The 18,597-nt window shown below is 43.0% G+C and overlaps 1 protein-coding gene across 2 annotated transcripts in view; it reads left to right on the plus strand.

Annotated features, from left to right (window-relative positions):
- The window catches only part of PLD1 (phospholipase D1), a 146,629-nt gene that overhangs the window by 57,724 nt on the left and 70,308 nt on the right, over positions 1 to 18,597 (plus strand). The window contains exons 10-16 of one of the 2 annotated variants that reach the window (XM_080929213.1): positions 847 to 996; positions 1,976 to 2,059; positions 5,257 to 5,338; positions 12,083 to 12,193; positions 14,821 to 15,021; positions 16,245 to 16,458; positions 17,093 to 17,206. In XM_080929213.1, coding sequence (XP_080785339.1) covers positions 847 to 996; positions 1,976 to 2,059; positions 5,257 to 5,338; positions 12,083 to 12,193; positions 14,821 to 15,021; positions 16,245 to 16,458; positions 17,093 to 17,206 — 956 coding nt within the window. The remainder of the gene's footprint in view (positions 1 to 846; positions 997 to 1,975; positions 2,060 to 5,256; positions 5,339 to 12,082; positions 12,194 to 14,820; positions 15,022 to 16,244; positions 16,459 to 17,092; positions 17,207 to 18,597) is intronic. The other variant, XM_080929214.1, reaches the window with a different exon arrangement.

Below are 18,597 nucleotides of genomic sequence, written 5' to 3' on the forward strand. Positions count from 1 at the left end.
CCAAATGGATCAGTTTGAAATGTGCATATTTTGTTAGTGAATGTGGGTATCTCCCACCCCAAACCATCTCTCCTTTCTTTCCCCACACCCCACCAGCATCAGCCCTGCTGTTGAGCAGTAGCTTTCTAAGACCAGCGTCCATTGTTGTACCCCATTCCACCCCCAGTAATTAAACATAAGCAAAGCTCTGCCTTCCAACTCAGTCCTATACAACCAGCACGGCTACGGCAGCTCTTAGCATGACAATGTTTGCTTAGCTTTGGCATCTGTCTTATCCTCAGATTAGTCCCCTTCTGGTGGCAAGATGGCTGCTGTGTCCTCAGACCTACTCTGTTCCCTTGCCCCAGCCCCCCAGGACTAGAGGAATGGGGTAGGCTGCTTGGCAAATCTTTGCTGGATTCAAAGAAGGAAAGGAAGGACCCCCTCCCATGAACACACACACGCACGCACGCACGCACGCACGCATGCACGCACGCACACACGCACACATGCACATATCAGAAGCCTAAATAGTCCATGCAAAGAGCTGTACTGGAGAAATCAGCAACTCTGACAGAGCGTGACATTACTTTATATCTTTTCCAAAACCTCCTCGTCTCCCTGCACAGTTCAACGCCTGCACTAAACACCTTCTCGTGTGTCTGCACACAGAGCCTGGCAAGTAAGCTCTGCCCCAGTGAATGTTTGGGTGGATTCTACTAAGATGTTATAGAAGCTCACTCTTTAAATGCTCATCCACTAGAAATTTCAATTCGTGTCTGCCGGGGCACATTTAATCTTTAAATTTCTTCTAAGACTTAGAACTCCGAGTCAACTTCCAACACCCACTTTTGCTTCTCTTTAAAGGACGCTGATTTTAAAATGTAACAGCTACAGGCATGCCCGGTGGTGGGGAGGCGCCATAGAGGAGTTTATCCAGAAGCATGGCACTGACTTCCTCAAAGACCATCGCTTCGGTTCCTACGCCGCGATCCACGAGAGCACGTTAGCCAAATGGTGAGGCCCTTTGCTTGCAGGGGTTCATTTCATACTGTAATGCTGTAAATCTACCGGGAATCGGCTTCAAAACTAAACCAGGAATTACTCACCGAGTAATTCCCTTATCTCCCGAGGTCTTCCCTTTCCTGGGCCATTGTAGGGTTGTATGATCACAGGTTAGGTTTTTAATTTGGGTTTTTGGATGTTTTTAATGGGGACCTTACCTGCCTTTAGATTTGGAACTTTGATTTGTTTAGCGAGACAGGATCTTTTGAAACACGGGCTTGCAGTGACCTTGCAATGTAGACAAAGATGACCTTGAACTCCTTTATCTTCCTGCCTCACCTCACAAGCCTGACCCACTATGCCTGGATTTCTAAAATCAACTTAAGGACTAGGTACATAGCTCAGTTACAGTGTATATCTAGCATGCCTGAATCCCTGCTTGGGTCCCAGAACCCCCTAAAATGGTAGCACAGGACTGTAATCCCAGCACGTGGGAAGTAGAGGCAGGCAGACGCTTAGCTTCAGGTCAGAGGCTTGTCGTCTAAGCTACCAGAACTATTCAGTTTTCAGAAGAGCAGAATGTAACTTCGTGTATCTCTTAAAGGTACAAATGGAAATTTGATTAAATTATTCATGTGTTTTCTACTCACGAATTTGAGCTGCTCCGTTAGACTCAGAAGAAAAACCGTATGACGAGGTTCTGTAAGATCAATTGACAGGCTGCTGACTAAGCAAAGACTGCCTGGGTCTGTCTGCCCTTCCTGGGTGATGGAAGGAGGCCAGCTTGTGCTTTCAATCTTGTTTCCAGTTATTTAAAGTAAAATGGTGGTAATAGACACCAGGCAGAGCCCTCTGTGCTTTGCTTTAACCTAGGTTATATTTTTGTTGTTATTGCTGTTGATGTTTTGTTTGTTTTTTGTTTTTTGGCTTGATTTATAAAAAAATATCAAAACAAAGGAACCAACCAAGGAACAAAATCTTTATCTTCCAGGTATGTGAACGCCAAAGGTTACTTTGAAGATATCGCAAATGCAATGGAAGGGGCATCAGAAGAGATTTTTATCACAGATTGGTGGTTAGTATTTGTCATAAGAATGTTGCCTGGAAGCTTCTACACTTAGAAATGTATTATTAGAGAATCCCACAGTATGAAACCAACAGTATTTGTGATAACTTGGCCCAACCCCAACTCACTGAATAGTTGACCCCAGTGAAAGTTCTTCCAAAACAAACAAACAAACGAACAAAAACAGTCCTTTCAGATGTTACACTGGTCCATCTCACTGCTGTACCAGAAGTAACATAAAGGAGGAGGGGTTGGCCTTGGCTCACAGTCTGAGGGTATTGTCCATCATGCTGTGGCAGGTAGGCCTGGTGGCAGGTGTATGAAGGGATGTCACTTTATATGCATGGTGAGGAAGCAGAGGAAGATGAACACCATTGTCTTGCTCATATTCTCCTTTTTATGCAATCTAGGATGCCACTCATAGATGATTGGTGTGCTCCCATAGTTAGGACAGGTCTTCCCACTTGAGTTTATCCAATCTAAAAACTCCTTCACAGACCTGCTCAGAGCTTTGTTTCCAATGTGACTCTCGATTCTGTGAAGTTGGCAATCACTGTTAAATATTGCAAACATCACCTTTTTCTTAATGTTTTAAAATTAATTAATCTGTTTATTTACCATACATCCCAGTACCAGCCCCTTCCTCCATAAAACTGAAGCAGCACCTTGTATTTTTAAATGTATTTCATTTTGTATGGATAGATGTTTATTGCTCTCCATGTCTTTTCCCCATAGTGATATGACACTCAGGTATGTTTTGAACTTGTACTCTTTATTGAGAAAGCTCATTTTTTATTAACAGTGATTTATGTGTATACATATGTGTGCATATGTATGCTATGGGGATGGTGTTCACAGAGACCACACAACGGTATTGCATGGCCTAGAGATGGAGTATGCACACCTGTGAGCCCTCCAATGTGGCAAGTTCACATATCAGTGCTGGCAACCTTTGTGTAGATTCTGAACTCAGGTCCTCTGCAAGAACAGGAAGTGCCTTAAACTCTAAGCCATCCCTTCAGCCAGTAGCCTGTTTTGAGTTGTGCTTTGTTAAGAATTTTGATTGTGGAGGGGAGAGATGGTTCAGTGATTAAAAGCACTGGCTGCACTTCCAAAGGGCCCAGGTTCAATTCCCAGCATCCACAGGGCAGCTCACAATAGCTATAACTCCAGTTTCAGAAGCTCTGACACCCTTACTCATACATGCAACATACCAGTACACATGAAATTTTAAAAAAATTGTTAAAAATTTTGATTGTGAGTGGATATTGAATTCAGTTAATGTTCTATGCATGTTTTGTTCTGGTTTTAATTCTTTCTTTCCTCTTCCAATTAATATGAGTAACATTGCTTTTCAAATGTTAGGAATAATTTTCTGAGTGTTTTAGGTAGAAAGTTTTTTATTCTTTTATAAATTATGAAGGTTTTGTTTCCTAATATATATTTTCTGTTGAGAATTTTATATGTGTATTGTATACAATGCATTTGTATTATATACCCCCCCAATTCATCTCAACCTGTCATCATGGTCATCTTCACATCCTCTGCCTTGTCTGTGAGCATGTGTATGGATGTGGGATGCAGGGATAACCCCCATAGCTTGGCCTGCTTTCCAGGGACCACATCCAAGTAGCCAGCAGGGACCAAGCAAGCTCACTCAGTCAACAGGGTCTTGAGAAAGAGAGTGAGGATGGAAAAGAAAAAGACAACCAGACAACATTCTAACAATACTCCATCTAGTTCGAAACTGAAGTGGGTTTATTTTTTCTCCAGTCTGCTTTCATACCATGCTAGGTACATGCAAAGAACAGGGTCAGTTCTCGGTCAAAGACAGAGTAGTCAAGGAACAAACAAAGCATAGACAAAGGGCCCACGATTATTGTATTCAGGGTCTTAACAAGAACCATCAGGATACAAAGAACACATTCCTTAGATCTTGAGCCTACTTCCTTGTTCTAGCCTAATGTCAAATCCCTGCCAAACTCCTAGAAGGTGACCCCCAAAGCATGTTCTCCACACAGCAGCCAGCAGAGGATCCTCGGTTGACATGAGCTGTAAGGTCACCCCCACACACGTCCTTGACCTTGACTTGGATCTGATTGCCCCCAGTCAATCATCACCCACCACCATAGCCACCACTGCGGTGACATCATCTGTGTAGTGGCCTCATCCTGTCCAGAATACAACAGTTCATACCAATTCTTCTGGCTCTTCCTGCCCATTGAAGGTGGTTTTGATTTTTTTGTTTTTAATGGATAAAATGGGGCATACGAATGATCTCTTCTACTCTCATACAAATCCTGCTGGTTTTTCTTAAGCCTAAGACATGGAAGCCCATGTTTTCATGCAGAACTCCATGAGATTAATCCTCTACTGTCTCCTGCTCCACCAGGCCCCCATTTCTGGGGGAGAGGAGGTGGTTTTGTCATTGTTTGTCATTTCAGAGGAGTTACATCATATGTAGAGCTAAACTTGAGTTGCCTTTAGACCCTAGCAATGGAGTTGTGGGGAGTGCAACTCTGTTGGTATTCTTAGCTGCCTTGTGGCTTGACTTACAATGGCAGAAGAGCCCAAGAGATAACTTTCACCTTTATAGAAGTTAACAGTATCAGTGTCCTTCTCAGAAAGCTCCAGGTTCCCGTGGAATCTAGACATTCCTTTGTAACTGGAAACCAAGATGAGTACAAATGTGTCAGAATGCATCCAGCTTGCGGTAGCTGGCTGCCCATTTTCAGAGAATGTTGTCTGTTACAGTGAGATACTCAGAGTTGAACAATCCTAAGATTGAGGAGGTGGCCTAGCGACTCAAGGATCTGGTTATCCCCTTAGAATTTAGCTATGTGTATGGCCCTATAAGTATCCCTGTACAGATCTCTCCTACAGCTGCAAGCATGGGCAGGTCTTTTTTCTGATGTGGTGTGTGCGTGTGCATGTGTATGACTTTTTATTTTGGTGCAGGCCTCAAGCTCTCTCCATAGGATGGCTTTCAGCTTGCGGCCCTCCTGCCTCCATCTCCCAGATGCTGAGATTATGGGTGTGGCTCTTGAATTACTTTAATTGGACAGTTTCCTTGATAAAATAGCCTATAGCCTTGCAGCCTAGAGACCACCATAGTAGACTTGGTGGCATGTGGCTAACACTGGTTTCTGTGATGGAGAGCTTTTCCTTTTGTTTCAGTCCCTTTCCTTTTGGTTTTGTGACTTCAGGTTAAGCCCAGAAATCTTCCTGAAGCGTCCAGTGGTGGAAGGCAACCGCTGGAGGCTGGACTGCATCCTCAGACGCAAAGCAGTGAGTATTTCTAGATAGGCTCGCACAATTGTTTTAACATCTGTCCTGCATGCATGGGGTGGGGTTTAGTTGGTGGACTATGTGCTTAGCCTGCATGAGGCCTGGCTGGGTTTTATCTCAAGGACCATATAAAACCAACTGTAGTGACACACACTTAAGAGGTAGAGAAAGGATTAGCCTAGACTAGCCTAGACAGTAAGGCAATGTCAGAACCAGCCTGAGCAATGTACTCGTAACTTTTTGCTTTAGAGCAATGATTCTCAACCTTCCTAATACTGCATCCTTTTAATACAGTTCCTCATGTTGTGGTAACCCCCAACCACAAAGTTAATTTGGTTGCTGCTTCATAAGTAATTTTGCTACTGTTAGGGATTACAATGTAAATATATATATATATATTTTTTCTGATGGTCTTAGGTGACCCCTATGAAAAGGTTGTTCAACCCCCAAAGGGGTTGTGACTTTCAGGTCGAAACCTACTCCTTTAGAGCTTGAAAACCAACACACACACACATACACACATACACACACACACAACACACATGAATACACACATACACAACACATATGAACACACACACATGAACACACACAACACACATGAACACACACACACACACACACACCACACATGAACACACACACAACACACACATATGAACATACATGCGCACACACACACACACACACACACACACACACACACACACATGCTCACACTTCTTAGGGGGACTTTCTGTTTCCCAGTTCATTTGGAAGAGAAGAGTATGGGGTGAAAATGGGGTGGGGTGGGAAGATGGCTCAGCAGGTAAGAGCTTTTGCTGACCAGTGTGGACCTGAGTTTGAATCTTCAGTACCAGATAAAAAGTCAGATATGGTCATGTGCACCTGTGACCTTAGCACTGTGTAAGATGGAGACAGGGGCATTGCTGGCTATTGTTGGCTGCCAGCCTGGCTCTGGCTTCAGTGAGATAGCTTGTCTCAGAGGAATAACATAGTAACAGAAAGAGGACATGCACATCTTTTCCCAGTCTCTACACACATGCACGTTGACACAAACACCAAATAACCCCTCCACAAACACATCACACTCTCTCCCCTACATACATACATACATACATACATACATATACATACATACATACATATATACATACATACATACATATATACATACATTACAAATACATATCACACTCTCCCATACATACATACATACATGCATACATACACACACAATATCAGGAAGATGTTATGAAGTATGGGGTTTGGTTCCAGTCTGAGGGCGGTTTTCAGTGAAGCTAGCCTGTGGATTCTGAGCGAACACTGAGAATTTTCTTTTTGTTATATGAAGTTAACAGTGGAAGCAGTGTAGCTACATTTATATTGCTAATGAATTCTACTTATGGAACTAAATTAGAATAATCTCGGGTTTATTATTAATCCTCTAATTAGGAAGTGTTAATCCTTTTACTCTGGCTTGAATCTGTCTTAGTCCCTCCCACCCCCCTTTTCTGAAGCATGTTCTAGCAGATGTTTGGATTCTGAGTTACTCGGGGCAGCATTTCTCCTTCTAGAGGTCTGCACACGCTTCTTCCTCCTAGCTCCTGTCTCACCAACTCTATAGCCCCTCCCCCGTTCCTCCTTCCTCCCTTCATGGTCCTTTCCCCACACCTTCTGGAAAAGTTTCCATGGGGATCAGCACACAGACCTCATAGCATCATTCATTCATTCTATTCACACAGCAGGAAACTCGGCCTGAGAAATTCTATTCACATGGTCCTTAAATACCATGCTCAGTGAATCTGTGATGAGCTATAGAAGAGACAATCACCATGGAGTCTACATGATGTGCCAGCCCATCCCAGCTACTTCTTACTGAGGACTTGCATCCTAGGCTCATACCTAGCCTTACCAACCAACTTCCTACCCATGAAAGGATTTGGAATTCTCTCTATCTTTCTCCTTGAAGCAGCTTCTCCCGTTACCTCCCTTAAGAGTCTATGTCTGCAAACTTCTCCAGACTTGGCTGGGAACTCACACCAGGTGACCCCTGCCCACAGTGTTTGTCTGGGAATTCACTTATTTTAGGTTTCAGTCACATGAGTTTGTTGAATGCCTCCCCATGTTTAGGAGCATGGCTGGTCGTAGGGAGTGTGTGATAAACAAGCGCTGTGATTCCTAAGCCACGGAAGACTAGGGATCACACACATGCAGTTTTCCTGTGCTACGGGGAAGACAGGGTCTCTCTGCAGACATCCTGGTCCTCTGGCGTTTACAATCTTTCTACCACTCCCTCCGAGATTGACCCTGAGCCTTAGGTGTGAGGGTCTCATTGCAGATGTGGTAATGGTGTTGGGCACCCATAGTCAGTTGGTCTCTCTCTATTCTTTAGCCTGTTATGGCTTTCTGTAATAGCCTCCGTCTGCTACAAGAAGAAGCTTGTTTGATGAGGGGTGAGAGCCTCACTGACCTGTGCACACAGGGACAAGTGTTGGGAGTGCAGCCAGACATTATCCTGACTCAGGAAAGTGGCAGCAGCATGCTCTCCTTAGGTCTCTAGTGTCAGCAGCTGTGGGGTAGTTGGAACAACGACAATTTTGACAGTGAAAAAAGAGAGAAGCCGCTTTATCCAGAGAAAAACTTCTAATTGGTTATCCATCGCCCAGGGGTCAACCCTAAACACATACACACAAAGATTTATTCAGGAGTAGTGTGTGTGTGTGTGTGTGTGTGTGTGTGTGTGTGTGTGTGTGTGTGCGTGCACATGTGTGCACATGCACATGTTTGTGGCCATAGGGGTGGGTATGTGTGCATGCATGTACATTTTGAGAGAAGGTCTATGTATAGTCCTGAATAGTTTGAAACTTGTTATGTAGACCAGGGTGGTCTTGAACTCACAGAGATAAACTTTCACCTACCTCCTAACTGCTGGGACTAAATGCCTGCTCCACCATACCATGCCTGGAGTTGACTTGGTGCAGGATGAGGATGATTAGAATGTAGTTTCATTCTGCTACGTGTTCAAACCTGGTTCTCTCCATGCCATTTGCTAAAGAGAATGTCTTTTTCTCTGACACAGTGAGTTTTTTGCTTGCATGCTTGTCTGCTTGTTTGTTGGTGGGTTGGTTGGTTTTTTTGCTTTTAACCCTTTGTAAGCAGCAGGTGGCTATGTGCCATGTAACTTTACTTCTGGGTCAGTTCTTCTCCTCCACTGATCTGTGTGTCAATTTTTGGCTAGTGCCATGTTGTTTTGTTACGTTGGTGGCTCTGTAGTATAACTTAAAGATCAGACGTGGTGATACTCTCAGCATTGTTCTCTTGTTCAACACTGTCTGCCTAATGAGCTCTTTGAGACATCTATGCATTTTATGAATTTTAGGATTTTTTTCTAGCGTGTGAAGAATGTCATTAGAATTTTTATAGTGATTGTATCAAATCTGTAGGCAATCTTGGGGGCCACAGCCATTTTCAAAGAATGAATTGTGCCAATCCTGGAGCATAGAAGATCTTTCCAACTTTTTAGTTTCTTCAGATAGTCTACACAGCCTTACCTATCACAGGCCAACACTGAACTCACTGTACAACTGACCCTGAGCTCCAATTCCTGCTTCATGCACCACCATGCCTGGCTTATTCACCCAGGGGCTGAACCCAGGGCTTCTGAGCACTCCACCAACTAAGCCATGCCTTCCTTCAGCATGCAGTCTGTAGTTAATTGCTTTCGTGTTTTAAGTGTTCATTATGGAAGACTTTCATTTATTTCGTCAGGTTAATTCTGAAATAATTTTTTTTTCTTTTAAGCTTTTATGAATGGGTTTGTTTTATTGATTTGTGGTCTCAGCACATTGTTTTTTTTTTGCCCCCCCCCCCCAAAAGCCTACTTCAAACTACCTTTTAAAATTACAGACCTAGCATCTGTCTTTTGTAGATTGGGCTTTGGTTTTACTGAAATTGTCTTTATGGTTTTATAAGCCTATACAGCTACAACAGAGCAAATGGCTTTGCCATAAAGGAGTGGCTTCCCTTTGCCATTTATAGGGTCTGTAACTGTGGTAATACAGCTTGTAAAAGTAAAGAAATTATGCTTTACTATCAAGGGAATCTGCCCCGAATTAACTGTTTATTATAGGTATAAGCATATGTAGGACAAGCCCCACTAATAATCACATTTGTATAATTACTTCCTTGTTAGTCATTGGTATTTAAGATAAAAGCAGGTGGGATTTCTACTTTATTTCCTTTAGAGTCACTTTAGTCACGTGAGAAAAAACATGGTATGAAAGAAAATGCCAAGTATAGTAATTGGAAAATATTAGTGTAATCCATTAGAGTTAATATCTTTATTATATCAAAATCCATCAGCTCTTTGGATAAGTGGGTAACTGCAGGATTTGGGCCAAGTACCTAATTCGCAAATACCACCCTTTATGAAAGCGGTTTCAAGCTGAAGAAGCAGAGTTTGGAGGCCTGGAAAGATGGCTCAGTGGTTAAGAACTAGGTCTTGATTTCAGATCTATGCTCGCATGGCTGGGCACAGTTTAGTGTGGCTCCGTCACCCCGGTGTTGTGGCAGCAAGAAGAAGGAGGCTGTGCTTGCCTGGCTTGCCAGCCTAAACAAACGAGCTCCAGTTTCAGGGGGTGACCTGCCTCAAAGGAATAAGGACGAGAGGGATAGAGGAAGGTAGAAAGAGCCTTTCTCTGTTGTTCACATGTAGGGTCCTTTGTGCTCAGAAATATATTGAGTGCTGCACATATACCACATGCACACACACACACACACACACACACACACAAGAACTAGAAAAACACTTTAGAAACAAAAGCAGAATTTCACCCCCTTGAAATAAATGAGCCATGAGGAATGGCATTAGGTATATATAACCATGTATTATTTAGGTTGAGATTTTGCTTTATAAACTGAGTTGTATTTCTCCCTACTGTCTTCCTCTTAGAACTGACCATAGTTCAGTGCTAAAGTTGAAAATATTTAATAGAAACAGAACACCGAACGATAAACGGGAAAAGAATACAATCTACCTTTCCCTGTGACCCCTCAGTTAGTGTTTTACTAGAGAGCACTGCCTGGCCAGACTGTCAGAACCAAGCTGTTCCCTTCTTTCCTACATTTTTATGTGCTTGTGTAAAATTATGTGTGTGTGATAATCTTTTAAAAAAGATATTTCTAATTTTTTAATTAGACGTTTGTTGTGTGAACATGTGTATGTGCACACAGCGCTTGCAAATAAGGCCAGAAATGTGTGCCAGATCCCCTGGAACTAAGGTTGTAAGCTGCTGGGTCTGGGTTCTGGGAGTGAAACTCTCATCCTCCAGTGTCACCTGCTCTTAACTTCGGAGCCATCTCTCTGACACATCATGATTTAAAATGGACATGTATTAGTGTGTGTGTGTGTGTGTGTGTGTGTGTGTGTATGAGCATGCTACAGTACACATGTAGAGGTTTTCTCCTACCATATAGGTTTTAGGAATCAAACTGAGATTATCAGGCCTGGCAGCAGGTACCTTTATCTGCTGAGTCAGCTTGTACTTTTGTATTTGATTACAATAGTAACTGAATAGCTACAGTGAGCAATAAAAAAATGTTCCTAAGGTCAGGGGCTAACTACAAAAGTAGAATTTCATATGTGTGTATACATGCATGTGCACCCAGGTATGCCAAATAGATTGATTTTGACTTTGGAGGTTTTTGTTCGTTGTCTTTTCAGAACAAGGGTGGTGTATCTTCTCACACACCTAAAGAACACCTGATTGTAAATCTCAGATCCTTTTCAAACTATAGACTCATTTCAGCTGTAACTAGCTGTGAAATGATGTGGTTTAATAAGAAATTCACATGCGATATCATGTTGACTGAATGACACTGGGAAACTATATTTATTCCTGGTACCTACTACCTAAAGGCTGGACTCCTCTTGTTGGGCAGATGGCACAAGTCAGTAGGAGTTCACCAGGCACTTTCTGCTGTAGTTTGACAGTGACATATGGGCCCCCACAGCCCTCGCTGTGTTCTTTTGGCCCACCATCTATGGGCAGGTCCATGTTATTACAGTTATCTACCGGTACAGAGAAGTCCTTTTGCTAGTGATGTAGACACTCAGTGTCTAAGTGTGAGCTAGGACCTAACACATTCATCTTTGAAGATTTAGAAATGCTTTCTCCATGTAAATCAACATTTTTTTTTCAGAAAAGAATAATTCTCCATAAGTTCCACTCTGAGACATTTAGGGCACATTTGGCACTAGTTGTTGCTTCGAAGACTCAGGTCACAGTTTTCCTGGGTGATAAGTGCTTGGCGGTGTTCAGAAAGGTACTAGAAGCTACCGGACACTTTCAGGAGCTCTTCAGGACACTTTCAGGGTCTCTGCATTCTGGATCTGTTATTAGTACAGTACCAACACTCTTGTGATTGACCGTATATGAAAGGGAAGGTTTTCTGTTGAGATCATAAATAGCCCGGGCTGGCCTTGCACTCTCTCTATAGCCGAGCTTAGCCTCCACCTCCCAAGTGCTGGAGTGACGAGTATTTGCCACCACACCTACGTTTTATGCTTTTTATTTGCATCTTGACATAATGTGTGTCACTCTGTGTATGGTCTGTTTGCTCATTATTTTCGTACCAGTGTATGAAATAAGAATACAGAATAAAGGAAGTCTATCGCAGGGAAAGGACGAAGAGAAGGGCGCCATAACTGTCTAGGTGCTCATTCCTGTTTTCTCGTGACAGCAACAAGGCGTGCGGATTTTCATAATGCTTTACAAAGAGGTGGAGCTAGCCCTCGGGATCAACAGCGAGTACACCAAGCGGACCTTGATGCGGCTGCACCCCAACATAAAGGTATCCTGGAACCAACTATTACTATCCCATGGGGATAGATTCCCTTGATACTCATTTTGAATGAACATCATCAAACCTTCAGGAATGCAGACAGTATTACACTTTCTTGTGATGCTTTCCAAAATTAGCATACAAAGGCATGGGTATTTTACATATGCACACTATGTTTCTATTGAACCCCTTCCCCATTCCCTTCACCCAGCCTCCTGCACCTCTATTCCCTACCCCATAGCAGCCTTTACTTTGTCATCATGGCCCTGTATTTTCATGCCCTCTTTCTCACTCATCCCCATCCCCTTAGGACTCCTCTTCCTCTCTCAAAACCCTCTTTTCAGTCTCTTGATCCTACCCTTACCCACAGATACACACATAGATACATGTTTAAATCTAGGATGCACACATGAGAGAAAACATTTGGTATTTGCCTTTCTAGGTCTGGGTTACTTTACTTACTATAATAATTTCCCCTTCTATCCATTTTTTTCTGCAAACGTCATTATTTCATTAGTGATTACTAAAAATAAATTCTATCCTGTATACATGTCACATATTCATTCATCTGTTGAAGGGTATCCAGGTCAGTATTGATTGTCCTTGAGACTAGAACAGCAATGCACAGCAATGCACAGCAATGCATACATGTGCAAGGATCAGTGTGGTGGAATGGAGTTCTTTGTCTAGCTAAGAGTACAGCTGAGCTCTGTAGCAGTTTTAATTTCAGTTTTCTTCTCTTTTCTTTTTCTCTTGAGAGTATGATCTCACTACATTAATCTGGTTGGCTTGGAACTTGCTCTGTAGACTAGGCTGACCTTCAAATTCACAGAGTTCCTTCTGCCTGCCGGCCTCCCGGGTTTTGGAATGAAAAGCATCTATCATCCATCTGGGCTTAGTTTTCTAGAGCCCTGCACGCTGATTCTCACAGTGGCCATACCAGTTACTCTACTAGCATGAACAAAAGCTTCCTCTTCCTCCGCATGTTCTCCAGCCTTCACTATTTTCATGGAGACAGCTCTTCTGTCAGCCAAGTTGGAACCTTAAAATGTCTTTAGCTTGCATTTCTTTGATGATTAAGGATGTTGAATGCTTTTGAAAATTATTTTTCTTTTGAGATTTGTCTGTTCAGCTAAAATATTTCCTCATAGCTCCTCTGTTGATGGGGGTGAGTAGATCTTCTGTTTCTCAACTCTGACCCTGATACCCGAGGATGAAAAGTAGAGCCAAGAATGTGCTCCCTGCACTGTTAGAATCAGGAGCTCTGTGTCCTGTCCACATTGCCGTTAAGATAAGTCCAGAAGCACTTGGATGAACGTTCACCATGTAGCTCTCTGAGCGTTGAGAGCAGTTAAGAACCTTAGGATGTAAAATGCTGTAGGTCATGTGATCACCAGTGTCTAGGGTGAGACATGGGTAAAGTAACTGAAATCACATCCAATTGGATAACTACCTTGACGTCTCACTAGACCTAAAACCTACTAAGAAAGATCATCCAGCCACCAAGACACAAAGCTAACATTTTACTAGGCCTAATCTTGTAAGTTATATACTGTGCTTGGTTAAAAATCTGCCCAGAGGATAAGTCACGTCGTAGCATCTCAGTGCTCATTCATCAGATGTAAGAGTACAGACGTCATTGAGGGCATGAAAAGACAGGCCACAAAAGAGGAGGAAATATTCACAAAGCATAAGTTGAGTTCTAACAGTTAAAGAAAGCCTATGTCAGTCCTTCTCAAATACTTTCAGGGACCAGGAAGGAAGAAGACTGGCCAACTCATTACTTTGGTAAAACTGAATGATGCATATCAAAACCGATAATGTAGTCAATTCCATGCTTTATGTATTTTACCACAATAACTGAAAGCATTAGCCAGTATTTTTGGGGTCATCCTAACTGCAAAAAAATAGGATCATATATGAAATCATCCTGAAGTAGTTTATCAGTTTCTCCCAAGTACCTTCCTGTAATGAGCTTCCAGATATCTGAATGCTGTGTCATCAGGATACAAATATAATTTCTTCTTTTTTTTGTTGTTTTTGTTTTTGTTTTTTTGAGACAGGGTTTCTCTGTGTAACTATCCTGGCTGCTCTAGAACTTGCTTTGTAGACCAGGCTGGCCTCACAGAGATCTGCCTGCCTCTGACTCCCAAGCACTGGGATTAAAAGCATGTGCTACCACACCCAGCACAAATATAACTAAATGTCTTTCCACAGATGCATGCTGGCTAAGTGTTTTCTTTATTTACTTATTTGTTAATTCATTTTCTTATACCGAGGGTTACCCTTGGAGGGGAGGAAAGAGAAGCTACACCTATTAGATTGACACAGCTTTAATGGTTGCCATTCAAATCAAATGGCAATTTCTTCAAAGTTTCTCATCTGACCATAAGAGGGCACATGTAGGGGCCTGTACCTGGAATCCCAGCATTTAGGAAGTGGATTCAAGTCTTTCTCTATTAATACTGAGAATAAAATGTGAAGTTTGAGAAACTTTCTTTGGCACACTTAGAGCACTTTTTTTTGTACTTGAATTACTTTGAAGAATATATTTCAATGAGAAAGCAGCCCTATTTTATCGTGATGTGAAGGCCATGTATAAAGTCCGTTCTCTGTGGATTTCTCCTTATTTCCAGGTGATGAGGCACCCAGACCATGTGTCCTCCAGTGTGTATCTGTGGGCTCATCATGAGAAGCTGGTCATTGTTGACCAATCCGTGGCTTTCGTGGGTGGGATTGACCTGGCCTACGGAAGATGGGATGACCACGAACACAGACTCACAGACGTGGGCAGTGTCAAGAGGATCACCTCAGGACTGTCTCTGGGCTCTCTCACGGTGAGTACCTGGCACCTGTGTGGGACAGCATGAAACCGGCAGGCTTGTCTAAACCCATGTCTGCAACCTAACTGCAAACTGACAGGCTTGTCATGTAAGTAGCGTGACTGACCCAGTAATGCACCACTGGTTCGGAGCAGAGAGCTAACTAATAACTTCTCAGAATACCTGCCAGTCAAGAGCTGCCAAAAGCACTCGCAAAAGCACCTGCTTTGCATTTCAGCTCTATAGTGTCAAAAACACAATGTATTTATTCAAAAGCTTGATGGTCTTATCTTATTTCCATGGGAATATCAGTGGCTTTTCTGTGGGTTGAAAGAAAGAGCAATGCACTAACTAATGTATTCGTTACCTCTTCTCATTGCTGTGACCTCGTATGACAAGAAGGGAGGGAGGGTTTGTTTTGGCCTCCAGGTTACAGGTTACAGCTCAGTATGCTGGTGAAGGTGTGGAAGCAGCAACCTGTCCCTTCCTTGTCCCATATATATATGTGTATAAAATGAATATATATATATATATATCTGCAGTTGGGAAACAGAGAAGACAAGTCATCAAACCTAAAAGCCCACCCACAGTGATTCCACTCCCCCAGCATGGTTTCATCTCCTTTTGCCTTTCAAAAAAATGCCACCAACTGGGGACTAAGTGTTCAAACAGCCTGCGGGGGACATTTTACATTCACACTACAACAGGGGCCACAAAAAAAATAATTGATAGAGGAAGTCATTGTTAGTCCAAGAAGCTGGGTAGTTTAACAAAGGAGTTAGTGAAATGAAATTCAAGTTTTATTTAGGCACTGTGGTGTGCACTTTTAATCCCAGCCTGTTTGGAGCAGAGGCTGATGGATGTCTTGAATTCAAGACCAGCTTGGTGGTCTACATAGCAAGTCACAGGAGAGCCAGGCCTAGGGAGAGGGAGAGGGACAGGGAGAGGTAGAAGGAGAGGGAGAGGGGAAGGGGGAGGAGAGAGGGAAGAAGGAGAAACCTGTCTTATAAAACAAACAAACAACAAAAACAAAAACAAGCAAACAAAGGAAATTGGCCTGCTAAAGAAGTAGCCACAGTAGGGTTCCTATGGCTGACTGCCTGAGACTCCATGGAGAGTCTGTTCCGGGGGCCACCATTTGTAAACTGCCTCTCAGCTCTAATTACGTGAAAGTTGTTGTTTAGTGGACTTCATGCATGGTCTCTTTCTCTCTTTTTTTTTTTAAATGACTTTCTCAGGCAGCATCGGTAGACTCTTTGGAATCCTTAAGCCTCAAGGATAAACCTCAGACTCATAAGATCGAGCCCATCTTAAGGAGTGTTGATGATACCAACCCGAAGCTGAAAGGGATAGGAAAGTCCAGAAAATTCTCCAAGTTTAGTCTCTATCGCCAGCTGCACCGCCACCACCTGCACAACGCCGACAGCATCAGCAGCATCGACAGCGGTTCCAGTGAGTGTCACCTTTGCTCCAGCTGCCCTTGCCTTCCCTGTGGGTAGCCCTGGACTATTTCCTGTAAAAAGATCCGTGCTGGCCTTCCATGGACAATGCACAAAGACGGCCATGCATCCCGTGTGACACCATGGCACTGTGACACTGCATTCTGAGATAGGGTGTCATGATGTCCATGCTGGTCTCGAACTCACTATGTGATAGAGACTGAATTGAGCTCTTGTCTGTCCTGGGGTGGGATCACAGGTGTGCACCGCCATGCCTCTTTTGTAAGGTTCTGGGCATGTAAGCAAGCACCCTACCAATTGAGCTCTGTGCCCAATCTCCTCTGCCTCATTTTCAAAACATATTTATTATTAATACAATGTAATCGTAGCCACTACTGATGGTCACATACTGACTAAAGCTTTCTAAAATATGACAAGCTATAAAGAGGAAAGGAGTATTAGGTGTCTTTTATAAACCTTTCCTAGATTAAACTCATTTATCACATTAGATCTTATGGCTTAATTTATAGACCTGCATTGTTCTAAAAATGACTGTGTGCTTTCAAGTTTATAAAATTTGATACATAGACACATATATGTAAATATGTTTCTCTGTAAAACAAAAAAGGACTCTCAACTTTCTCCAGGTTATTTTAACCACTGTAGGAGTCATCAGAATTTAATCCATGGGTTAAAGCCCCACTTGAAACTCTTTCGCCCTTCCAGTGAGTCTCAGCAGGGGCTCACTAGGCACAGCACTGGTAAGTGACTGGCTAGTGTCAGAACCCCATGGGCTTCAGCTTTTGTCGCTTCCTCTGCTGCACGACCACAGTGAGTGTGTGTTCATGTTGTCTTTCTGCTCAGTCCTCTTGTCCCATATGTTAGGCAGAACTTGCTCCATGCAAGTGCAAGCTCTGTGTGTCTGAGGACCTACTCTCTAGCACTGAAGAGAAAGAAACACCCTGAACAGTCTCATAGCACAAGGTCTATAACAGTCTTATATGTATTATATATATGTGTGAGCACACACACACACACACACACACACACACACACACACACACACACCTCTGTGAGAGGCAGAAGGACTTCCTTGTGCTGACCTAGGGAGATGTTTTGAGTAGGGAGCCTGTCCTCGAATCTGACAATACCTGGTGAGGGTAGATGAGGATACTAAATTGTTGCAGGTGAAGGGCATGAGCCCGGTAAAGGCACATGGATGGAAAAGACCAACGTTTTACCTGTTACTAGGAAGTGCAGCTAAGGCACGTGATTGGTGTTACAAGGGTGCACTGAGGTAGAATCCCAGACAAAGTGAGGAAAATGCAACTTCATTTGTTGGATAAATCTTGAGGGTCTTTTGAATAGTAGAATGTTTTATGTGGGGATGGTTAAATATGTTATCTGATACCCTTTATGGGAAGAATCAGATTCTTGAAGAATGAATTAGTCAGGGCCTATGTTATGGAAGTGAGAATGAAGAAGGCTTTGGCAAAGGATCTCAGGATGGAGAATCACTACATTAAGTCACCTGCCACGTGTACGGATGGTTTAGCACTGCCTTGGATGCTTGTGATGTTGGCGGGGATGGTGTCTCCTTTTCTCAGTTAAGAGACCTTGACTAGGATGGTGTGGATTCGCCAGTGCAGTCCAGTTTATCAGAATCTTCATGCTCCGTCTTCACGTGTCTAACTTAGAAATGCAAACACCCATCCATCTTGGTTTTTGGCCTGACCCCAAGGCTAGGATTTTGTTCTGCTAGATCAGGAAGTTGGAGCCCAGGTGATAGGCCTGGATGAGTCTCCATGACACCTGACCAGTGAGGCTGGAACTTGAAGAGTAGTTCAATCACTCTCCAGAAACCCAGCCATTAACTTGTTTTTAATTACATGTGTTCATTTTTCTGTACTTATGTGTGTATTCATAGACCATGGTGTCTGTGTGGAGGTCAGAGAACAAGTTGCACGTGTTGTTTTTTCCCTTTCCTCTATGTGAGGCCAAGAGATTGAACTCAGGTCTCTAGGCTTGGTGATGCGCACTTTATCTGCTGAGCCATCCCATGGACCCAGACCTAGCAGTTTTTAAGAGCTTTAGCTACATGTAATGAACCAAAGCTAAGTGTAACTGGTAGTTTTGTAAATTTTAACAGTAT

Source organism: Micromys minutus (genome assembly GCF_963924665.1).
Source record: "Micromys minutus genome assembly, chromosome: 15".
Lineage (NCBI taxonomy): Eukaryota > Metazoa > Chordata > Mammalia > Rodentia > Muridae > Micromys > Micromys minutus.